The sequence below is a fragment of the Clytia hemisphaerica genome, unplaced genomic scaffold (assembly GCF_902728285.1).
Source record: "Clytia hemisphaerica strain Z4C2 unplaced genomic scaffold, Clytia hemisphaerica genome assembly, whole genome shotgun sequence".
NCBI lineage: Eukaryota > Metazoa > Cnidaria > Hydrozoa > Leptothecata > Clytiidae > Clytia > Clytia hemisphaerica.
This window is the reverse complement of record NW_027103262.1, coordinates 1535293-1555896: the sequence shown is the minus strand read 5'-3', so window position 1 is coordinate 1555896 and position 20604 is coordinate 1535293. Positions and strand designations below refer to the sequence as shown.

At 35.4% G+C, this 20604-nt stretch overlaps 3 protein-coding genes across 4 annotated transcripts; 2 read left to right on the top strand and 1 right to left on the bottom strand.

Annotated features, from left to right (window-relative positions):
* Positions 1 to 5: 5 nt before the first annotated feature.
* LOC136799435 (Golgi-associated plant pathogenesis-related protein 1-like) lies at positions 6 to 3171 on the top strand. The gene is made up of 6 exons (XM_067056145.1): positions 6 to 36; positions 623 to 688; positions 1007 to 1135; positions 1488 to 1541; positions 1826 to 2057; positions 2903 to 3171. Exons 1-6 carry the CDS (start codon positions 6 to 8, stop codon positions 3156 to 3158), a joined length of 768 nt encoding a protein of 255 aa, XP_066912246.1. The 3' UTR covers positions 3159 to 3171.
* Positions 3172 to 4256: 1085 nt separating this feature from the next.
* Positions 4257 to 9034, bottom strand: LOC136799297 (uncharacterized). Its single transcript, XM_067056006.1, has 6 exons — positions 8931 to 9034; positions 6959 to 7015; positions 6609 to 6722; positions 5756 to 5956; positions 5029 to 5157; positions 4257 to 4669 (listed from the first exon to the last, which is right to left on the bottom strand). Exons 1-6 carry the CDS (start codon positions 9000 to 9002, stop codon positions 4601 to 4603), a joined length of 642 nt encoding a protein of 213 aa, XP_066912107.1. The 5' UTR covers positions 9003 to 9034; the 3' UTR covers positions 4257 to 4600.
* A 9391-nt stretch (positions 9035 to 18425) lies between these two features.
* LOC136800425 (LWamide neuropeptides-like) lies at positions 18426 to 20146 on the top strand. Of its 2 annotated transcripts, none has more exons than XM_067057086.1 (2): positions 18426 to 18505; positions 19230 to 20146. In XM_067057086.1, the coding sequence occupies exon 2, from the start codon at positions 19242 to 19244 to the stop codon at positions 19980 to 19982; it is 741 nt and encodes a 246-aa protein (XP_066913187.1). In that variant the 5' UTR covers positions 18426 to 18505; positions 19230 to 19241; the 3' UTR covers positions 19983 to 20146. The 2 variants fall into 2 exon arrangements, with proteins under 2 accessions (XP_066913187.1, XP_066913194.1); XM_067057093.1 differs by having other exon boundaries at positions 18475 to 18509.
* Positions 20147 to 20604: the final 458 nt, after the last annotated feature.

The window sequence follows — 20604 nt, the reverse complement described above, 5'->3', positions numbered from 1 at the left end:
CAAGTATGTCGAATGATATTTCAATACGATCCACGGGTTTCGGATTAAATCTAGCTAGCTACCATCTGTTTTGTTGAGATACATGTTTTTATTTACCAAGCAAGTGTCTTTGCCCCTTGGTCAGGCTCCTGTATGCTTAAGTTTTCAAAGCATCCAGGCATAGCTATACTTATGATTCACCCCGAGTCAAGTTTTTAGTAAAATTTCAGAAATGTTGTAAAAATTTGTTCAGATTTTGGGAGCAGTGGGATGTAACTAGCCGTGGAATGTCTTTTTTTTACTTGACCATTACCAGACCTTTTAAAAACAGATGAAAAAATGACAACTTGAAAAATATTTCAGGCTGGAATATATGCTTAAGAATTCTGCAAATCTGAGCCTTTATATGCTTATAAACGTTATGCTTATAAAAATACATGTAATAATATTGCCAGGAGACTTCTTTTTCAGAAGGATAGTCTTTATTTCAGTGTTGCCGTAGAAATAAGAACAGGATAAGAACAATTTGGAGGCTCAAAATCCAAAAATAATGAGAACAGCTGAGCCTAAAAAAAACTAATCTTATGAAAAAGGGGAATAGTTTTTTAATAGATATTTTCATCTCTCTCTCTCTCTCTTGAAGATTCTGCCATTGAGAGTGATCAAATTCAAGAAGCATTCGACTTTGATGAGTACGAAAGAGAATTGAGTAAGTCTTTTTCAGTGGTCAGCAAATTTTTCCATTTTGAATTATAACTGAAAACCTTAAGGGTTGATTTTTTTGCTCAAATTTACTCATATTTGGCTAAATTTTCTTTGCACTGTAAGGGTAATTGTGGGCCGCACGTAGGGTCGTTTTTGAATAGAGTGCCCCCCCAGATCAAATGCTTCTTAATTCGAACAAGTTTTCCCCGTCCCTTTAGTTAACAATGCCTTATTTATTATCCTTAAATCGAACAAACTTTGGGTCCCTTGGTTATGGAGGCTTTGTTGTATTTTTTTTCTTCACTTTTATCTTATTCTAAAGAATGCGCTGATAGATACTCCAACTGTGCAAGTTACGCGTGGGTTTGCAAGAAAACAGGATCCAGTTACAGAAGTTTCCAGCAAGGTTGTCGAAAGACATGTGGATTTTGCAAACCTGACGCGCCACCAGGTAGATTATTGGGCTTTTCCAGAAAGAATTTGACATGGACATGATGACTTTTGACTCCTGGACAGCAGGGAGTCTTAAATTCTTCATGTTTTTGAGTAGATGCACTTCAATCCCTATTCGGGAAAAAAAGCAAGGTTGAGTATAATTTAAATTCCAAAAGCTTCTAAAGAAGTTTCCCTGCAAGAAAGTTTGAAATAACGGCTTAGATACTTACGCGACCTATTGGGCCATTGAAGAATTTTTTAAACGTTATTACGCTGTAGTTAGCAATATATAAACTTAGAGTTAAAATTTCCATTCTTAGACTTAAGTCACCCCCGAGGCCTTAAACAATTCTCTTTTTCATTTTCAGCTTACGTAAGCGCTCGACCGGGAATATCACTTTCTAAAAAAAGAGATATTATGAGTAAGTATATATACTTTTTCCATAATACAATTTACCTTGGATGCTAGACCATTAGAGCCCCCTCTCACCAACTTTTGCTCGTTCTCCTAGGCAGCTCCTATTTAAGCAAACGCTTACCACTTTTATGTATTATGTCTGTCCTGTGACATGATTAATTAGCAGACTAGTTTGCTAGTCTACAGAATGAAGAAGGGGTTCCAGCCGCCATGAAGGAGGCGTTTAGCAAAGGGAGTTCGTACAGAAACTGTTCTGATGAGAAACTTTGTTATAATTTCTATCAATAGAAGCCTGTTTGGATGCACACAATGCTAAACGAAGACTTCACCAACATACACCAAGTATGATATACAGTCAGAAGCTGGCTGATCGAGCCCAAACATATGCTGAATATTTGAGGGATACAGATAAGTTTGATCACGATGACTTTAGAGGATATGGATTTGACAAAAGTATCGGAGAAAATCTCTATTGGTCATCATCCAGAATTAGAACACCTGAAGACGCTGTTGCTTCTTGGTATGTTAAGATAAAACGAAATACTTTTTTCCCGAGGGGGGGGGGGGTACTAGGTTTGCGAGGTGATGGGTCCAAAAATCGAAAATTGACCCTTAGAGAGATGGAAAATTGGCGTTTTTGTGACCCTTAAAGAGATCTTTCTCAAAATTTTCTTTTGAATGGTTTTTGTACCCCTTTGAGAGGCTTTCGAGGGTGTGAAAAAGGGACCCTTATGGCGCTGGCACCCATTTTACCTAAGTACTCCCCCCCGGGACTTTTTTCGTGTAATGGTTTTCTGTGCGTCTTAAAAACCTAGTAAAACAACAATTTTTATCCTCACTTACCTTTGAAGGACCAGCATAAAGTGGAATATAATTTAGATATTTTATTGGTAGAAAATTCTTAGAAAATCCGTTGGTAAATAATTTCATCACTTTTTTTTACCGATGAACAGTTTTTGCCGATGAAAGACTGAGTTGTTTTAGCATTTTCTACCGTGATTCATCTGATATGTCACGGTCAAGTTTTTCCCCTAAAGTTTCTTGATTGTCTTTTAATAAAAACTTACTGAATTCTCTTTCTAAGATCGTTGGATAGTTTAATTGAGCTACCGATATGTCACGGTCAAGTTTTTAAACTTTTTCCCAACATTTTCTTGATTTGAGAAGACAAGTTAATCAAATATGGGCGAAGTCTCAGCTTTGAGATGTGATTCAAACCAAACCAAACCAAACCTTTTAATAAAAACTTATCGGATTCTCTTTCTAAGATTTTTGGATATTTTAAATGAAGAACTACTTGCTAAGGAAAAAAATCATTACATTAATTTCTCCAAACTCTTTTATTCGACTGTTTTTCTCCTTCAGGTACAATGAAATCAAAAACTACAACTTCAGAACTAGCGCATCCAACGGTGGCGTTATCGGTCATTTTACGCAATTGGTATGGCAAAGGTCTAATATTTTGGGATGTGGTGTGGCTACCTCTTCAAAAGGAACCTGGATAGTTGCTCGATACGAACCAGCTGGTAACACTAGAGGTGCATACAAAGCAAATGTTCATCCATTGAAAGTAACCAGTGGTGATGCTTTCTTTGATAACAAAGATGAGATAATTTTGTAAGAAAGACTAGATTTGGGTTGGGCTGTTCCAAAAAAAAAACTGTACCCCCTATGTTGAGGAGATCTTTTTAAAAAAAGTGACCTCCGTGGATTCTTTTCCAATTTTTCAGGACTCCCTTGGATTTTATTTCTCCCATTTCTTTGGACCACTCTGGATTTTCGACCTAGTTATACTGAACACCCTGGATTTTCAACCTGATTTTACTGACCACCCTGGATTTTATCATTCACAAAACCAGACCAACCTGGATTTTTTATTTTCCAGACCACCCTGGACGTCACACCTCCTCAACATAGGGGGTACATCCCCGAAATTGATTATAGGGGATGCGTATCGTGTACAAAATTTCTATCCGAGAGTTACCCTAAATTTTGGGTAACCTTTTTAAATATATAGTAAGTTGTGGCCACTACGATAAGATAAGACTGATAATGATAAGAACTCTCCTATATGCATTTATGACATTTCTGAGTGGAGAGTAGCTATGACGGGGGAGGGACGGGGGTTACTCTCGGACGGGAATTTTATACACGTTGCGCATCCCAATATCAAAACATAATAGAGAGGATGCGTGCAGCTTAGATTTTGGTACGCTTTTTATAATACTTTTTTTTTCTTCAATTTCCTCAAATATTCATTTAAAATCTGTTCAGCGTTTTTTCCCGGACGGACTGTAGTTATACAAACTAAAATTATACGCAAATGTTCTTGTATTATCATGACACCTTATATTATTGTGAAACACGTATTAACAACACTACTTTTTATTATATATTAACCCTTCAAACCCAAGAGAAGTGTATACAGATATAAATTTGCCAATTCCCAGACCTAAGGCTATAACTCCTTAGAAAGGATTTCGCGCGAACACTTATGTAAAAATAAAACATTTAAATGTAAATGATAGATCTCCTCGTTTCGAAGACTTTGCTTGAGGGGCGGGGTCTAATTGGGTAATGAATATTACCTCAAGAGTGGTGAAAGTTTCATTTCCTTGAATTCCACAAGAAAAAAGGGTTCTAGAAGAAACGGAACGTGCTCCTTTCGTTGATTGAAATACTGAGTTAGAAGTATAAAATATTTCGTTTGGAATGTATATATTTTGGAGGAGAGGTTTAGAAAATAAGACTTTGCTTTTATATATTAACAATGACTAAAATAATTTTACATAAACTTCATAATACGTGATGATTCAGGACGTAATGTTTTATATGGAAACACCAAAAAAACACCGGGTGTTTGCCACGAATTTTGAAAACTAGAGGCTAACAGCCAGACTATTTTTGGATGCTTCCGTATAAAACATTACGTCATGAATATCCTAAATCAACGGTCTCCCATCATTGGGTTTGGATCTTTGTCATCCAACATTGCTTGTCAGCGCAAATATTATTTTTCTGTTACATAAAACTATATAAGTAGTAATTGTCCATGGTTGATCTTTAGCCGAATTTTAACGCTTTGGCACATTCCTTTGGAAGGTCTGCGCACCATTTGCCTAAAATCTCCGGCTAAAAAATATAGAAAATTTATAAATAAAAAAGGGGGGCTATCAATTAACAGTTTTAGCAGTATGGTAGCAGTTCAGAGAAATCGAAATTAAGAGTTAAATCTTCATAGCTAGGTCAATTGAAAAATTTTCATTTCGATTATAATTTTTTCTTTCAAATGCACCCCAACTAAATTGACAATCCCGACTTAGTTTTAAATTCGGACGGTAAGGTGTTCCTAGGTGAAGACCTATTTTGTATGAAGCCAGTGGAACTTAATGGATTTTGATTAAACACTTATCCGAGGTAAAGAAAAAATCGAGTTAATAAGTTAAGGAGACTCTAATGTATAAAAGTCGTCACCCAACAAAGATACTTACCACAGACTTGACGCTTTGCTCATTGATTTTCGCTCTTTTAAACTCTTGGTCGTTATATATGGGTTCATGGCTAGCCAATAAAGGGCATTCACTCCGATTATGTATGCAATAACCCAATATCTCAAAGACCTGTTAAAAATGTTCAAAATATCTTTTTAGTCCAATTTTGCCTTACTTATTTTGCCTTAAAATGATCATAATATCATTGAAAGAAAATAATCAATGAAGCACTCTGTATAGTATTATTCACCCCCTTTTCACAGACCCACTGTAAGCCCTATTCCCCACTGGAAAAATTGGCCAAACTATGGTCCCCGGTGGAAAATCATCCCCAGTTTTTGTCCCCAGTGAAAATAATCAAATAAACTAACCCATACTGCAAAATATTATGCTGTTTTTCCAATCCCCACTGAAGTTTCTAACTTGAAAACAATAGAATTTAAATCCCCAGCCATAAAAGATGTGGGAATATCAATCCTCATTGTGTTTCAGTTCGTTATTTTTACCCCCACTGGCTGAAAAAATTGTATAGACGCCGTCAAAGACGGCTTTCTCTGTTTCATTAGCTGGGGATTCGACTATTCATATTTTTAATAAAACAGGCAGAAACATGTTGCTTTATACCCCCTAATAAAAAGCCTCGCTAAAATCGCTAGCGAAAAAAAAGCTGCAAAAAAAAAACAAAAGCTTTAGACACGTAAGGCTGTCATTATATAGATATCCTTACATTTTGAATAATTTCATCTGCCTCATTTTGAGTAAAAAGCTGATCTTCTTTTTCGACATCTTTTACTGTCCGAAATTTGTCCGAGAAAAATTCATTCTCCGATAATTGGGTGTTTGTGTCATCCGTCTCTTTTTTATTTCGACTGCTGTTCATAATGATGTCCTTGCAAATCTTTGGTTTATTCTTACAAAATTCGTATAACTGAAAAAGAAACAAAAAGATAGGATAGAAGTATAGGCTAAACTGACCAATGACCTTACAAAAACGTTAAAGAATTTTCGCTCAGTTCGCGTGAAAGTGGAGATCGGCCTTGACAATGCCCTATAAGTAAATCTGCGACCGCGGCTTCTCTTTCGATAGATATCTAACCTATGGTGCCACTCTTTCTCCATGACACACCTTAGTCCTTAACTCGAAGAGGTTCCTTAGCTCGAAAAAAATTGTGTTCCCCATGCATGTTCGGTTCATGAAGACTCCAACGAAGTCATTTTTTGCATACACAAGGAATGCTTCAGAAAATCTTTATTGGTGATAAAAGTTTTCTATCAGGAAGATCTGAGTTATCTCAGAAGACATTAGAGTAAAAAAGGTAAAAAAAAAAATCTTCACGGTAAAAATGAAGCCTGCGTAAACAGGGATAGTATATTTATTCCACCCCTAATTAGTAATCATGTACGTATATATCATGGGCCTGCATCAATTAAGATTTAACAGATTTAAAGTGGATTAGCCCATTAAAAGCTCAAATCAGTATTATTCAAGCTTATTGTAAATTTCGTGACCTGGATCATAGTGTGTTCATATGTGTTCTTAGTTTTTAGCCAGAAATGAGCCATGTGTTATTATGAAATACCTTTTCTTGAACTGATAATTGGGTGTTTGTGTCAACTGTCTCTTTTTTATTTCGACTGCTATTCATAATGATGTCCTTGCAAATCTTTGGTTTATTTTTACAAAATTCGTGTAACTGAAATAGAAACAAAAAGATGCATTAGTATCTTAGTACAATGGAGTTTCTTCAACTCGAACCTCTATAACTCGAGTGTCTCCCCAACTCGAACAGTCCCTTCAGTTAACAATGCCTTATAACCGTTATTTTTTATACGAACAAACTATATAAGAACATAAGGCTTCGCTGGCCAAAAAATGCCTTATACACCTTACTCTTGATAACTCGAAATTTCCTTAACTATTATGAAATACCTTTTCTTGAACTGGTATGGTTGGTTGAGAATCTCCGATGCCAATAAAAGAGTAGTCCTAAAAAATAAACACTTTTATAAAGATTTTATAAGAACAACGAGGCTCAAAATCATCAAATAATAAGAAAAATCAAACCCAATGCTGAGCCTTGCATTGAATTACATCAATTAAAGTCTATTCACGATAAGTGTGCACTCTTTTTTCTTTTACCTATAACTTTTGAAGGAATTCTTCAATTTTTATAAATTTGGTATCATCTGAAAGATATTAGTGAATGGAACAATTTGAAATAAAAAAATATTTAAAAAAATTCTAAAAATGAAGATGAAAATGAAGAAGAAAAAAATGAAGATCTTGTAGAGAAGTGCTATAACTTTCATTTTCACTCAAGAGATTCTTTGATCTTAGGAGGTTATCACTGTGAAAAGGTTTCATTAAAATATTTATTCAATATAAAGTTATGATATAAAGTTGATAAGTGATTGACCCCAAAAAAACAGCAAAAAACAGCAGAAAACAGCGTTTTTAGACGTCAATCAGCCTAAACCTAAAATTTGGCTGAGCCTGGATGTGCTTATTTTTTTTAGCAATTTTCAGCCTAAAATGTTCTTAAATGCGTTCTTAATTTCTCAGACTACTCTAAATCGATAATACGATACAAAATAAAGAGCACTTTAATTTGGCAAAATTTGTACAGTATTTGACTCTCGACTTTTGAAGATCCACCCCTAAATTCGGTTAAAACTGCTTAAAAAGAGGAAAAAATTGTAGTTTCTTGTCATTTTTTTCCAAACTGAGGCTGGGCATGTTCTTAAGATGTTCTTAATTTTTCGACGAATTTCAGCCTATATGTTCTTATAAACTAGGTTCTAATAAAAAAAAACGTGTAGTTATAGCACTTTCCTACTAGATCTTCATTTTTTTTCTTTTTCATTTTCATTTTCATTTTTAGAATTTTTTTAAATATTTTTTTATTTCAAATTGTTCCACTCACTAATATCTTTCAGATGATACCAAATTTATAAAGATTGAAGAATTCCTTCAAAAGTTATAGGTAAAAGAAAAAAGAGTGCACACTTATCGTGAATAGACTTTAACATACAGGTTTCAAAATTAAAGTCTGGAGACAAATCACGTTTTTACTCGAAATTTTTATGTGTTTGTTACATGACATTTATTTCTGATTGGTTCGAATTTATTGATACTAATAGAGTAATCAGCTGTAAGTTGTAAAGCAATAACATGGGATTAAAATCAAGTGAACTTTTTCGAGTAATCACATGTTTTGACTGTATTGATATAATTTTGCAGCCCGTGTATTTAAGGGCAAAGTATTAGAAATCAGGAAAAAGGCCTAAAATACCTCAATGTCCTAAAAATAAAAACAGGACAAGGTACAATATGAGGCTCAAAATATCAATAAAATAACCACCACCGAGCCTTAACAAAAGTTTACTTGCCTTTATAAAAAAATGTAGCTGACTTTTTTTCAAGATTCTTACATTGATTTTGAAGCCCCGAAAGGGCTAGAGATGAATCATCAATATTTCTCAAGCAAGAAAAAGTGAAGCCTTAGGTTTTCCCCGCATTTAGAAATTTTGTTGGAAAAAACACGGGTCCACGTGTTCTGAAAGGGGCTAAGAGGCTTCATTTCCTATCCTGCTGGAGTTTTGGATCTAGCCCCGTCGAAGCTTGGAAAACAATAGATTCATGAAATGACCCTATTTTCTACCGGTGTTTCGATGTTTGAAGGAAAAAAGATTGTTTTTCGTTGTTAAACATGCCATACGGTGTTTGACTGTTAAAGAAAGATTTTGGTGTTGGTGACCCCCGTACGCCCCCCATAAAGCATGGCATCTAGCCCTTCGGACTTTACAGAAATCTATGACGCCACCATCATCACCATTCAATTGCCGTACGGTAAAAAGAGGGTTGATATATATTTTCACAACATGTTTTTCTTTCTTCTTACCTTAGAAATGATTGATCTTGCTTTAGCCATCCACAACATTACAAGAACATTGAAAACTTGAGTCAAATCCATTATAGAGCCGTATGTTTTTATTTTCGAATCTTCAAACTGAAATGAAATACAGAAGTTGTATTGAAAGTTATCTGAAATCACTGACCTTTATATATCCCTGGACCAAGTTACTCAATCCTGGCCAACCAAGAATCTTTGATCGGAGTTTTTTCGAAAATTGGTACCCTAATGGCTCTACTCAATAGTGGTGAAAAGACATCGAGATCGAAAAGACATAGATCTCTTTTCCTCGAATACTTTCTCGGTTACCAATTCAAAAAAAACTCCGATCAAAGGTGGCAGATATAGCTCGGTCCAGGAATATATAAAAGTCAGTGTCAGAATCAAACATTATTTCTGGTCCCAATGAATGAATTATGTAACTGCTCTAATAATAAAAACCATTCCAAAACTAACATTACTTTGACCAAAGTTTTTCTTCATTATAAAAACCCCAAACATATTTCTATATCGATAAAATCTATCATTTCTCAAGATGGCTAAAAGTGTTTATAAGCTTTTATGAATCACCTTATGTTAATTAATGAAACATTTTCCCAAAAGCTTTTCAACACCACCAGTAATTGATAATATCATCCAAGATGAGACTAGCTTCATAGTAGGACGGATCCCAAAATGATACATGTCATCCGGATTATAGCCAGTTGTGCACATCAGGAGTTATGATAACAGAGGTTATAGGATTATTAGTTAAGTGTTAGTGGGTCGAATTTTGTCGGAACAAACTGAATGTGAAGGAAGATTTGTGTGAGATCTTAGGCTTGGATGTCAAAGTTATCGTTCTCATAATTTTGAACCTTTTTTGCTATGGAGATGTCCTTAAAGACTTTAGATTATTGATTATTTTCAGCGTTTTCCAGGATAGCTTTCCAGATAAATATCAAATTATCCATGATTTGGTCTTAGTTTCGTCTGCTAGGGTCCTAAAATCGATATCCTATAAACTCAGTCGGTACGCCCTCGTCCATTTATATAAAACAGTTACATCGGAGATGACGAGACCAGGCTCAGTAAAAGTAGGAAATAGAATTAGAAAGAATAGATAGAATTTGGAACAAACTAGACTGTAAACACCTCCGACAGTGCTTACTCCACCCCGGGCTAACCTCCGTTTTCAAATTTATTCCGCCTCATAAACTATTCCCTTTTTAGTGATCTTATGTAGACCCCCGTTCGTGACACCGACCTAGAATTATTGACAACTATTTTAGTCAAATATCCCTGAAAAGGATCGAGATTCACAGATATTCAGAACTGACAGTCAAGCAAACCAAAACCATTACCACATTATAGCACGCGAAATTTTTTAATTTTTCTTGCAGTTTATTTTCACTTTAAAGAATTATCCAAACACTGAATTTGTGACATTTGACTTATGATTATATAATCAATAAATAAGAGAGGGGAGGCGTAGTAAAGTTTACTAATGAATAAGATTTTCATTGAAAATATAAAGATTTTATAGTATAGATGAATCTAAATTATATAGCGAATAACATAAATAGCCAAATATTTTTTATTGATATTAATTGGGAATCAAATGAAGAGGCGGAAAATATTTTATTGAAAAAAAAGTTTTTCATTGGAAATACCAATTTGATCATAAAAAAAAAGGTTTGAACTTTTAAAATTTTCAAAATAACACTTTTAAAATATCACACAACACTGAACCATCAAAAAAAGCAAATTCCATGACGCAAAAACCAGAGCAAAAAAAATGAAAACAAAAACATCCTGACTCATTCATACACACAAAGGTGGGGTGCATGCAGCAGCCATACACATCGTAAAAGGTGGGGCAAAAGGAAACATATTTTATTTCGGGCTTGTCCTTCATGAGTAGGGGTGTAATTAATCTAGGCGGAATGCATCTGTCTAAACACCCCTTCTCACAGAGGCACTGGGACAAAAATTTGCTGAAATATCCTCGCAGTGGAAAATTATACTCCAATTTTTGTCCCCACTGAAATTAATCAAATAAAGCAATCCTCAATTCAAATATTATGCTATTTTCCCATCCCCACTGAATTGTCTGACTTTAAAACAATGGTACTTAAATCCCCAGCCATAAAAACACGGGAAAGTCAATCCCAATTGAATTTCAGTACGTTACTTTTACCCCTACTTGCTGAAAATATCCAATCGGGTCTGTGAGAAGGGTGTGTGTCTAAGTAGTCCGGTGGAAAACTTTTAACAAGGGTGAGGATAAATTGGTAAGTTAAAAGATAGAACAATTTTTCAAGATAGAACACACCTGTTTTCAATGTGCTAGATGGGAATTCTGAAATTCAAATTATTCCCCCCAGTGGTGAGTAAAATTCAGTTTAATCTCCCAATGTGAGCGAGATTTCAGGGTGCTTTTCCCACTAAAACAGAATTTTCCAGTTCACTTTGATTGGATTTCATCGAATTGTCTTTAGGAAGTTAGGATTCTGAAATGTGTCTTTTCTCTCAGTGTTTGATAAAGACAGGGATATGTATTAGCGGAGCTGGATGAAGGACGAGAATTCCTTAGTGGATTGCTTCTTTGTCTTTTCTATTGTAAACTGTTCATAATAGAAATCCATCTATGTCTTCTTGAATGTTCTGTTTTTATAAGAAAAATGAAGCAGACAAAGTATTCATTCAGTACGTCTGCACAAATTTTGCTATGATGTTCCCGCTTTTCAAAATAATATTTGCAGAGGATACCCCAAAAGCTTCCTTGTAAATGAAATCTAATTTTCTCAGCGTGTGTTATGAATTTGAGAAGCTTTCATGATTCCTCTTTAAAAATTTCGGATGGAAATATTTTGAAAAATATTGTTTGTTTCAATACACCTTTTCGACCGTAGTCGCGCAGGCATTTTTTTGTCCGCTTTATCCCACTAAAACCGTCCCAATCCTTTTTTGACACATTTTTCTATTGTCTGTTGATGCGAAAAAAGGACTGGGACGGTTTTAGTGGGATAAAGCGGACAAAAAAGTGCCTGCGCGACTACGCGACTTTAAACGTTTTCCATAATCAGACATACCTACTGGCTATCTGAAAATATCAGTTAAAAAGTGACGCACCCCGCGGTGTAGCGCGATATTTCAAATGAAAAAGTTTATAATCTTACAGAAGAAATTTCATATAACTTTACTAATAAAAACAATATTTTTCATTTTTCTCAATAGTCATTCACGAATGTTTTACAGACCCTCTTGATAAATAAAGTTTTTAATCGTGAAAGATAAATGCAGCAGCAGAATCATTGGCTAAGAGGAAATCCAAATTTCACGAGTTTGTAATTTAAAAAGTTAAATTTCATATCAAATTTTAATGTCAGGGACAGACATAGAACAAGGCTTTTACAAATGTGCGTTATCCGCTATTACATATCCCTGATAAAAACAATATCTTGTGTTTCTTGTTTGTTTTTAAGAATGTTATTCAATCGGTAATTGAATCTCCAGAGCTAATCTTAAAAATTAAGCAACAATGCACTCCTTTCCCAAAAATAAACTGATCCCGACACACAATCTACAAACAGCGAAATTCTGTACACCCGATTTGTGTCGCCTATCTTCCCTCATAGATAAAAATGCAAACAATTTTTTAAAAGCTCAATAAATGGCATAATGTATATAACATAGCTTGTATCATAACCTGACTGAAGACCTTCAGAACAGATCTTGACAATCGAAATTCCACAGTACTTAATTTCCTTAATTGCTAATTAAATGAAAACCTATTAAATTAAGTGATATATGACAAACACTCCTTCTAAGCTCGTTAAGGAGGTATCAAAATTGTATTGTCATTTTATAGAATTATACCTCTGCATATTGTTAGGTCTGATCCAGGACACGGATTGACGTCGTGACGTCATATAGACGTTGTGAGCATTAAACAAACGTTGAAACGTCGTTGCGTGCTCAGAATCCACGTTAAAAATCCTTTTATCCATAACAGCTGAAAATTATCCCTTACAAACCTGGGGGGTGGGCACTCAAGGTAAATGACCTATCTTAAGTGCAGCACTTAAGGGTATGTTTTCCAAGCTTCTCAAAGTAAGGATCGAAATCAGTAAAGATGAGAAAAATTCCACTCTAAGGGTGTAACTTTTCGAAAATATGACCATGTTCCCCTGAAAATGGTTAAAAATTTTCAAGAAAATGAACTGTAAGGGTTGTTTTTTTGTCCAAATTTATCCAAATTTGGCTAGGTTTTCTCTGCACTGTAAGTGTACGATTCCAAAAGCCAAAATTTGGGCCGCACGTACGGTAGTTTTTGAATCAAGTGCCCCCTGTCTCCAAATTCCTGGTATCTGTATACGGAAAATTCATTGCGAGATAGTCTAAAATATCGTTAGAGTTTGGTTAGCCAATGCTATAAGCTGACACTAATAGCTTTAGTTGCATAATTGTAAACAAAGTTGGTCAAAACAAGCTCGAGTAATAACTTGGCACGAGACTGTGTTGGAAAAAGATTAGACATCACTACAACTCTGTCTCAGTGACCCCGTGAAGTTATGACATCTACCAAGGTGACTATGAAAAAATAATTCACCGAGTTGGAATTTGAGGCAGCAACAAATCCAGTGCCGTAGCAACTGGGGGGGGCAAGGGGGGCTATGCCCCCCCCAATAATTTTTTCAAAAATGGTTATTTTGCAAAATGCAAAGTTTTTATTTTTTAATTTGTCATAATTGTCTTTACGTGCATGTTTTGAGTGTATTTTTAAGCAATCTAGAGCTCAAATTTTCAAAATTTCCCCCCTCGGGCCAAACCATGGTTGGCCCTCGCGGTGTCACTAAACTTCAGCCCCCCCCCCAATATGAAAATGCTTCCTACGGCACTGAAATCTGAACAATAACGGAAAAGTACAACTCCGTGAACATATTTACCAGAAAGAAAGTAAAAAACTTCAATGTTTCATGTTTCAAAAACTTCTCAATCCAATTTATTTATAACCTTTGGCCTTTGCCATTAACGGAGCTCTTGTCATCTTCTTCTCATTAGTTTTGCTGAACTTGTTTAACAAATCTCTAAACGACGATTATTTTATAAGTGGGTTTTTTAAACTGTTATTCAAGATGAAACTGAAACTTAAAACAAGAGCACTAGATCCTCTCACATTCAATGACTTGTAGCTATAATCAATCATTCTTGAAACCATTGATTTTCAAGCCCGAACGGCTAGACTCGAGACTCCTGGATGGGAAATGAAGCCACTTATTTCCAGAACGCCCGTATGTGGTTCTTACACAAACACCAGATTGAAAATAAAGTCTATCGCTAGATTTCAAAAAATGCTACCCTCAAAAACAAAGGAACCGCTAGATACAATCCGTTGCCATGATTGCTTCGCATTTTAGGCGTGTTCTAGATTGGAAATAAGTGGCTTCACTTTTTCTTGCCCTTCGGACTTTAAACTCAATGTTTGAAATAACAATATTTTAAGCACCTTGAATTCCCTCAAGTCGAAAAAATCTTCCCTGGGAGGGGGGTTCTACCCTTGCCGACCAACGGGGTGTACCACTAAGGTTCGAGGAATGGAGCTGCGTGGAGGGACTGAAATTCCAAAACTTTATCAAAATTTTTATACACAAATGCGAAGTAAACGTACATTCTCCTACTAGGAAACCTTGAAAGTCAAATCGTCGTGTCCGCTATTCGAGCAACTTATTGCCTGCAATAAAAATCCTTAAGTTACAGAATAAAACTATATTAATTACAAACAGATAAACTTTGGAGCCTGGAGATCTATGCTATGATTTCTTATTTTGTATACTGATGGCGAAATATATAGCATGGTATGGCCTGAGAGTTTGAATTTGCCAGATCCTAATCACGGTTGAAAACATAGCCAATCAAATTTTGTTATTCTTTTACTGGTCACACTTTCTTAGAGTGAGAACAGCGCTAAATTCGAATTTCTCACTGTAAATTTTTTGAGGCAGATATCTACCCCACAGGTCATACCTACCCGTCCTGTATACATCAGATTATAAAAAAATACAGGACGGTTCTCCTGTTTAATAAACTTTATGACCAAAACCTCTTTGAAAACACTTAGGGTATATTCACACTGTTGCTTGAAAGTTGCTTGAACACATGGAACAAAGAACGATCTTCTCATTTTTCTCTACTGATCTAAGTTTGCACGATCACGTGATCGTGTTTCAAGCAAATTTCAAGCCAAAAAAAACAACATGATTTTGTGTTGATGGTAAACAATATTTCTATCAGTGTGTCTTGAAGTGTGTATGTCAATAACAATAAAACATTTCTCAAGACCATTAGCTTGAAATTTTCAGTGTGAATACACCCTTAAACATTTTCCAATCGACTTACTGGTTTATTTTCCACTCAACAAGTTTCTGTTTTGAAGAAAAAATCAATCATGAGGATCACTTTATCACGATATGCAGACACGTTCACGCTTAAAGGGGCCAGAGTGGAGTTTTTAGAAGACCAACACGGAGTTGTTTTATTCTGACCCCCAGAACAATTTACTATGATGAGGTTGAATTTGGAAAGAGCAAATTTAAGAACAATCTCAGCAAGTAGCGGTGACTCTCAAACAGACATCTCTGGGTCTGAGACTCTACTTCCCGAAATAATAATTAAGAATCAGCCGACTTTTGCATAATTTTCTCGCTGTCTTTTATGGAATTGTTTCCACTAGAGAGGGACAGTGGAATCTTCCCCAAAACGACGGTAAGAAACGAGAGGTATGCCTGCTTGATATGGTGATCTCTAAAAGTGTATGTGTTTTATAGTGTGTTTGTTGGTTAGAGATTTTATGTTCGAGACAAATCAAGCTTGTCTAAAAGTGACCATTGTTGAATGGTCTTTATAAAAATTTAAGCGGAGAGGAAACTCAAAAAAGAGTTTCATCAAGAGCTTTGTAATGACATATTGACAAATCAAAATATTTTCGATAGAGATTAAACCCTCTTAAAATCATTAGTTTATTTTAAGTGGATAAGCTTTTGGTCATGTCAAAAAGTGATCAATGACTTTATGACTTCATGTTTCATTATAGGAAATTTCTGTCTTGGACAACTTCAGTGGAAAACCGAATACATACTCTTCAACCAAGAACCTAGTCAGCGATTAAAAATAAGCCTATTTTCAAAATTCTTATATTGTATGTAGGATCACTCTGAAGCAGTATACTATTTTCCCTTTACATCCCTTTATTAGGGATAACATGCATTTCCTTCATCGAGTGGAATTTTATTTGAAATTCTTATTGAAAGTGAAGCACTAGCACAATATTCACACAAATATTACAATAAAATTTCAATGTTCAGAACGAGCTGTGTTTTTTCAGCAGGTTTGTACGAAAAACTAAGAGAACAAAAAGTTTTCTGGGGTAAAAATTTCCTGGAAAATGATATCTGTTTTTATTTGCCAGCTGAAATTATCATCAACACAGATACCTGATTTTCAGCCTGAAACTCTTATTCCTAAAAGATTTACAAAATTTAAAAATGAGGAAATTCCGTCGGCAAAGATTTAAATTTCCAGTTAAGAAAGCTTCACCTAAGAACAGATAAACATTGTTAGGTCACTAAATTTCAAAATTCACTTAGAACAGATCCCAATTCCAGCCAACGCATGTCCCCGAGCAGATATTTTGAAGTATCAGTAATGTCGAAAAGAGATGGCTTAAAAGTAAGCAAGGCAGCCCTGTCTCACAGCCCGTGAAACTCTTTCCACACAGCGGAAGATAAAATTCTAGTTGAAAGCCCAAGGGATAAATAGTCTATGTTTCCAGGTTAAAAACCCAAATAGGTCGGTTTTGGAGTGATGTTCAAACATTGAATTTAGAACGGCAGAAAATCAAAGTCAAAATTCGGAGGGGGTGAAGTTCTTGGTATTCTTCCAAACGAGACGAAATGTTTCCAAATTTCTGTCTGGTGACACAGGGGTGTAGACATCTAGAGCCGTGAATATAGTAGACCCGAGTCAATGTTATCATTTTGATGTACAATCATGGACGAAAATGTGGACAAAGAAGATTATAGCTTCCGGCCCTCCCCCCCAGTGCAATGTGAGAGGATTGAAAAGTCGGTGGGACGGCATTTTCGCACTACTTGTCACTGGGGGGGACAATTCCATTGTGTTTCCCAGCAGTTTCCCAGGGTTGTTTTCGCAACATTAATGTTTTCTCATGATTTTTGTCTATTGTCTGGTTAATCGGTTTATCTTTATCGTTCGCATTCAAAATTCAGGAAACAACGCATGCGTATTGAATTGTCCTCTCATCATGTTCTAGGGAAGCTTTGTTTTCACATGATCGGTTCTTTTTTGATTTTATCTTTTCCAGTAGTGTATACAGAGAAGACAGAATCTGCTATCAGTTTTTCTAGCACAACTTGTAATAAAATCTGCTCCAGTTGTTTTTCCTTTCCATCCCCGGAATGGACCAAGCTCAAACAAATAGATCGTAATATATTTGCATTTCGAAGGTGTCTCAAAAGATTGGGATTTTGAACCCTTAGAAGGCAAAAACCGATCCTTAATAACTGCCATACCCGGGGGAGACTGGGTGGTGAAGAGGGTATTAGAAGGGACAGCCGAAATGAAGTCTTAGAGGACTTTTTTCATATTTCATATTGTTGTAATCTTGAGACTTTTTGAAGGTGAAAAAACGACCCTTATTCCCACACATAACCAGCAACCCATTTTGACTAGTAAACAAGAATACCCAGAGCCTGAGGAAAGGAAGGAAATTAGGAAAAAGATTTTTCACACTTCCTTCTTGTTCATATTAAATTTCACGTTCCTATTTGTAAATTATTGCTTTGAAATATTATAATTGGGGTAATAACTGATTATGCGTTACAGTTTCGTAAAAACAAAGGGTTAGGAAATTGAAAAAATTAAACTGAAAATTAAAAAAATTTTATTTGATTTTTAAAGAATTGAACTCATTAATTTAACACATTAAATATAATATCATAAAATTTTTACGAACAATAAGGTCCTAATTAAATGTTAAAGAAAGTGTAATATCTACCGACCCATTGTTTGTTAGTTGTTATAATTAGCAAATATATTACAATCTGTTTACAGTATTACTTCAAAAAGCTTATTCCCCCATCTGCTAAATTTTGTATATTTTTAGAATCATTATGAAATTTTATATCCCCAATCATGGAAATGCTAACTAGAAACACCTGATATATTCACACAATCCAGCTGGTATCGAACGTTATAACAGCGTCCATAGACGTCTCTAACGTTCAAATAACGTTAAATGAACGTCAAAAGAACATTATGTGCCAGCTGGAAATCTTTGAGATGTAGAAACACTGAAAGCATCAACAACAGAGATTGTTTTTTCTCAAATATGGAAAATTTTGGTCTCGTAAATTCTCAATAAACACTTTTCAAATACATGTGATCAAATTAGTTATGTTAGATTTTGACTAATATAAAAAGGGAGCCTTGAAGTGAAGACCAATCACATTCACTATAGTTTACTTCAAAAACCAGAGCGAAGCACGTCTAACCATTTCCAGGTATGTAAGTAGATTTAAATAATCTTCATTTGGTTATTTTACAACATACAGTGTGTCCAAAAAGAAGTAGAGAAATTTTTACATAAAATAAAATCTTTAAAACTTTATCTCGGGCTTATGATAATTGTAAAAAGATTAGAATTCTGTGTTCAATTAATAGATATTCATATCCATTACCAAAGATAATTGAAAGGTTTTGGAGATTGAAATATTGTGTACTTATATTGTATACTTTTGTATTGGATTTTACTTTGTATAAAAGTTTTTTTTGGGACACCCTGTATTTAGTCGAACTATACCTTTGATAGCTTATTAAATAGTTGAAGTCAATTGATGGGCACTCTAAGTTCTACGACTATTCAGACTTTCCAATTTCTTTTTCAATCTCTAACGATTGAGCTTTTTATGGTCAATCAAGTCAAGGTCACTTAACCCTTCGGTCTTCCTATTTTTTAGTAGGGGAAGCATCTTGGGGGGTCTTCCTAAGGCTTCCCTTAAAATCTCAAGACTGACAAGTGCTATGACCTTGAAACTTTGACCTGTGGTAGATCATGGATAATCAAAAATGATTTGCAAAATTTTAGTTCGGTCACCTGTCAGAACTTTTTGCTCCTCCCAAGATGTTCGAAGGGTTAATAAATCTACCATTGGATTATTAATATTGAGTGAGAAAAATATTTCCAGGATCATCTCTGATCATGTTTGCTTTCGATTGAATTTTTAGGTCGCTTTCAAGATGAGATTTTGTTCATGGACAAATCTCTTTCTACTCGGAATCACGTGTCTTTGTTTGACCAATGGGATGCCAAATAAACAACATGTTAGGAATAAGAAGAATTTGATAGATAACACCGTGAAAATGGCTGACCATGGAAAAACTTTGGTAAAGAAATCAGCTCATCCTATGAAAATCAAAGATGTTTCGAAAAAAAGTACTGGTGGGGGATCAGATATAGCGAATTCCGATGACACTTTTGACCGGGCTGCTGATGGTACGGATAATTCACTTTACGGAAGACAAGAAAAGGAACAAGGTACCGAAAACAGTGGAGTTGGTAAATTTGAGGGTCCACCTTGTCGTTGGGGATGTGGTAAAAGAGAGGCTGATATTGATGGACCCCCTGGTCGGTGGGGTGGACGGAAGAGAGGAATGCGACGAGTAGGACCCCCTGGTCGTTGGGGTGGTCGTAAAAGAGGTGAATTACCGGGTCGTTGGGGAGGCAAAAAGAGAGGTGAATTACCGGGCCGTTGGGGAGGCAAAAAGAGAAGTGAGTTACCAGGCCATTGGGGAGGCAAAAAGCGAAGTGAATTACCAGGCCATTGGGGAGGTAAAAAGCGAAGTGAAATACCGGGCCGTTGGGGAGGCAAAAAGCGAAGTGAAATACCGGGCCGTTGGGGAGGCAAAAATCGAAGTGAACTACCGTTGGGGTGGTCGCAGAAAGAAGGAAATCAAAGACCACCATCAAAGGAAACATGAAGAACACTTGACCAGGCAAATGAAAACTATCCAAAAGAAAGACGTTTGATTTGAAAAATAAACTTTGTATCATTGCAATCAACCAAATGGTAATATTTAGAAAAAAATGGCATTTAGCCTAAATATAGTGTATTTTTTTAGAATTAAAATATGCAAAAATTTAACACAGCGTCAAATCAATCTGGATACAAAGCGTGTAGTTTTTTGGTTTTTACATGCTGTAATGATCATTATAGGTTGAGGAAAAGTCTTTTTTATAAGGATAATTTCATAAGAGTAACGAGGCTCAAAATGCCAAATTATAAGAATAATTTAGGAACAATCCTAAGCCTGGAATGGTTTTTGAACAAATTAACTGTCAAATTGGAAAAGTTAAGGGGGTATTAGATTTGATAGAGCATGGTGCTCCCTTGTCATGACATTATTATTGTGGGATAGGAATTAAGCTGTGAAAATATTCTGTTCATTCAAGACCCAGAAAGAAGCTTTGATAAAATTAAATGTAAAATTCTTTAAAAGGACTACACTTGGAATTGCAATAGACTTGGCTAAAAACGAAAGTAGATAACCATCAAACTATGAAGGTACTACGTTACCGAGAGGATGGGTAGGCAAAACTTCA

Coding starts and splice junctions, on each gene's coding strand:
- LOC136799435 (XM_067056145.1), top strand. CDS start 6: ATGTCGAATGATATTTCAATACGATCCACGG. Junction 689..1,006: donor TGAGTACGAAAGAGAATTGA/GTAAGTCTTTTT, acceptor CTTATTCTAAAG/AATGCGCTGATAGATACTCC. Junction 2,058..2,902: donor GAAGACGCTGTTGCTTCTTG/GTATGTTAAGAT, acceptor TTTCTCCTTCAG/GTACAATGAAATCAAAAACT.
- LOC136799297 (XM_067056006.1), bottom strand. CDS start 9,002: ATGGATTTGACTCAAGTTTTCAATGTTCTTGTAATGTTGTGGATGGCT. Junction 6,723..6,958: donor CCATACCAGTTCAAGAAAAG/GTATTTCATAAT, acceptor TTTCTATTTCAG/TTACACGAATTTTGTAAAAA. Junction 5,957..6,608: donor AATTATCAGTTCAAGAAAAG/GTATTTCATAAT, acceptor TTTCTTTTTCAG/TTATACGAATTTTGTAAGAA.
- LOC136800425 (XM_067057086.1), top strand. CDS start 19,242: ATGAGATTTTGTTCATGGACAAATCTCTTTCTACTCGGAATCACGTGT.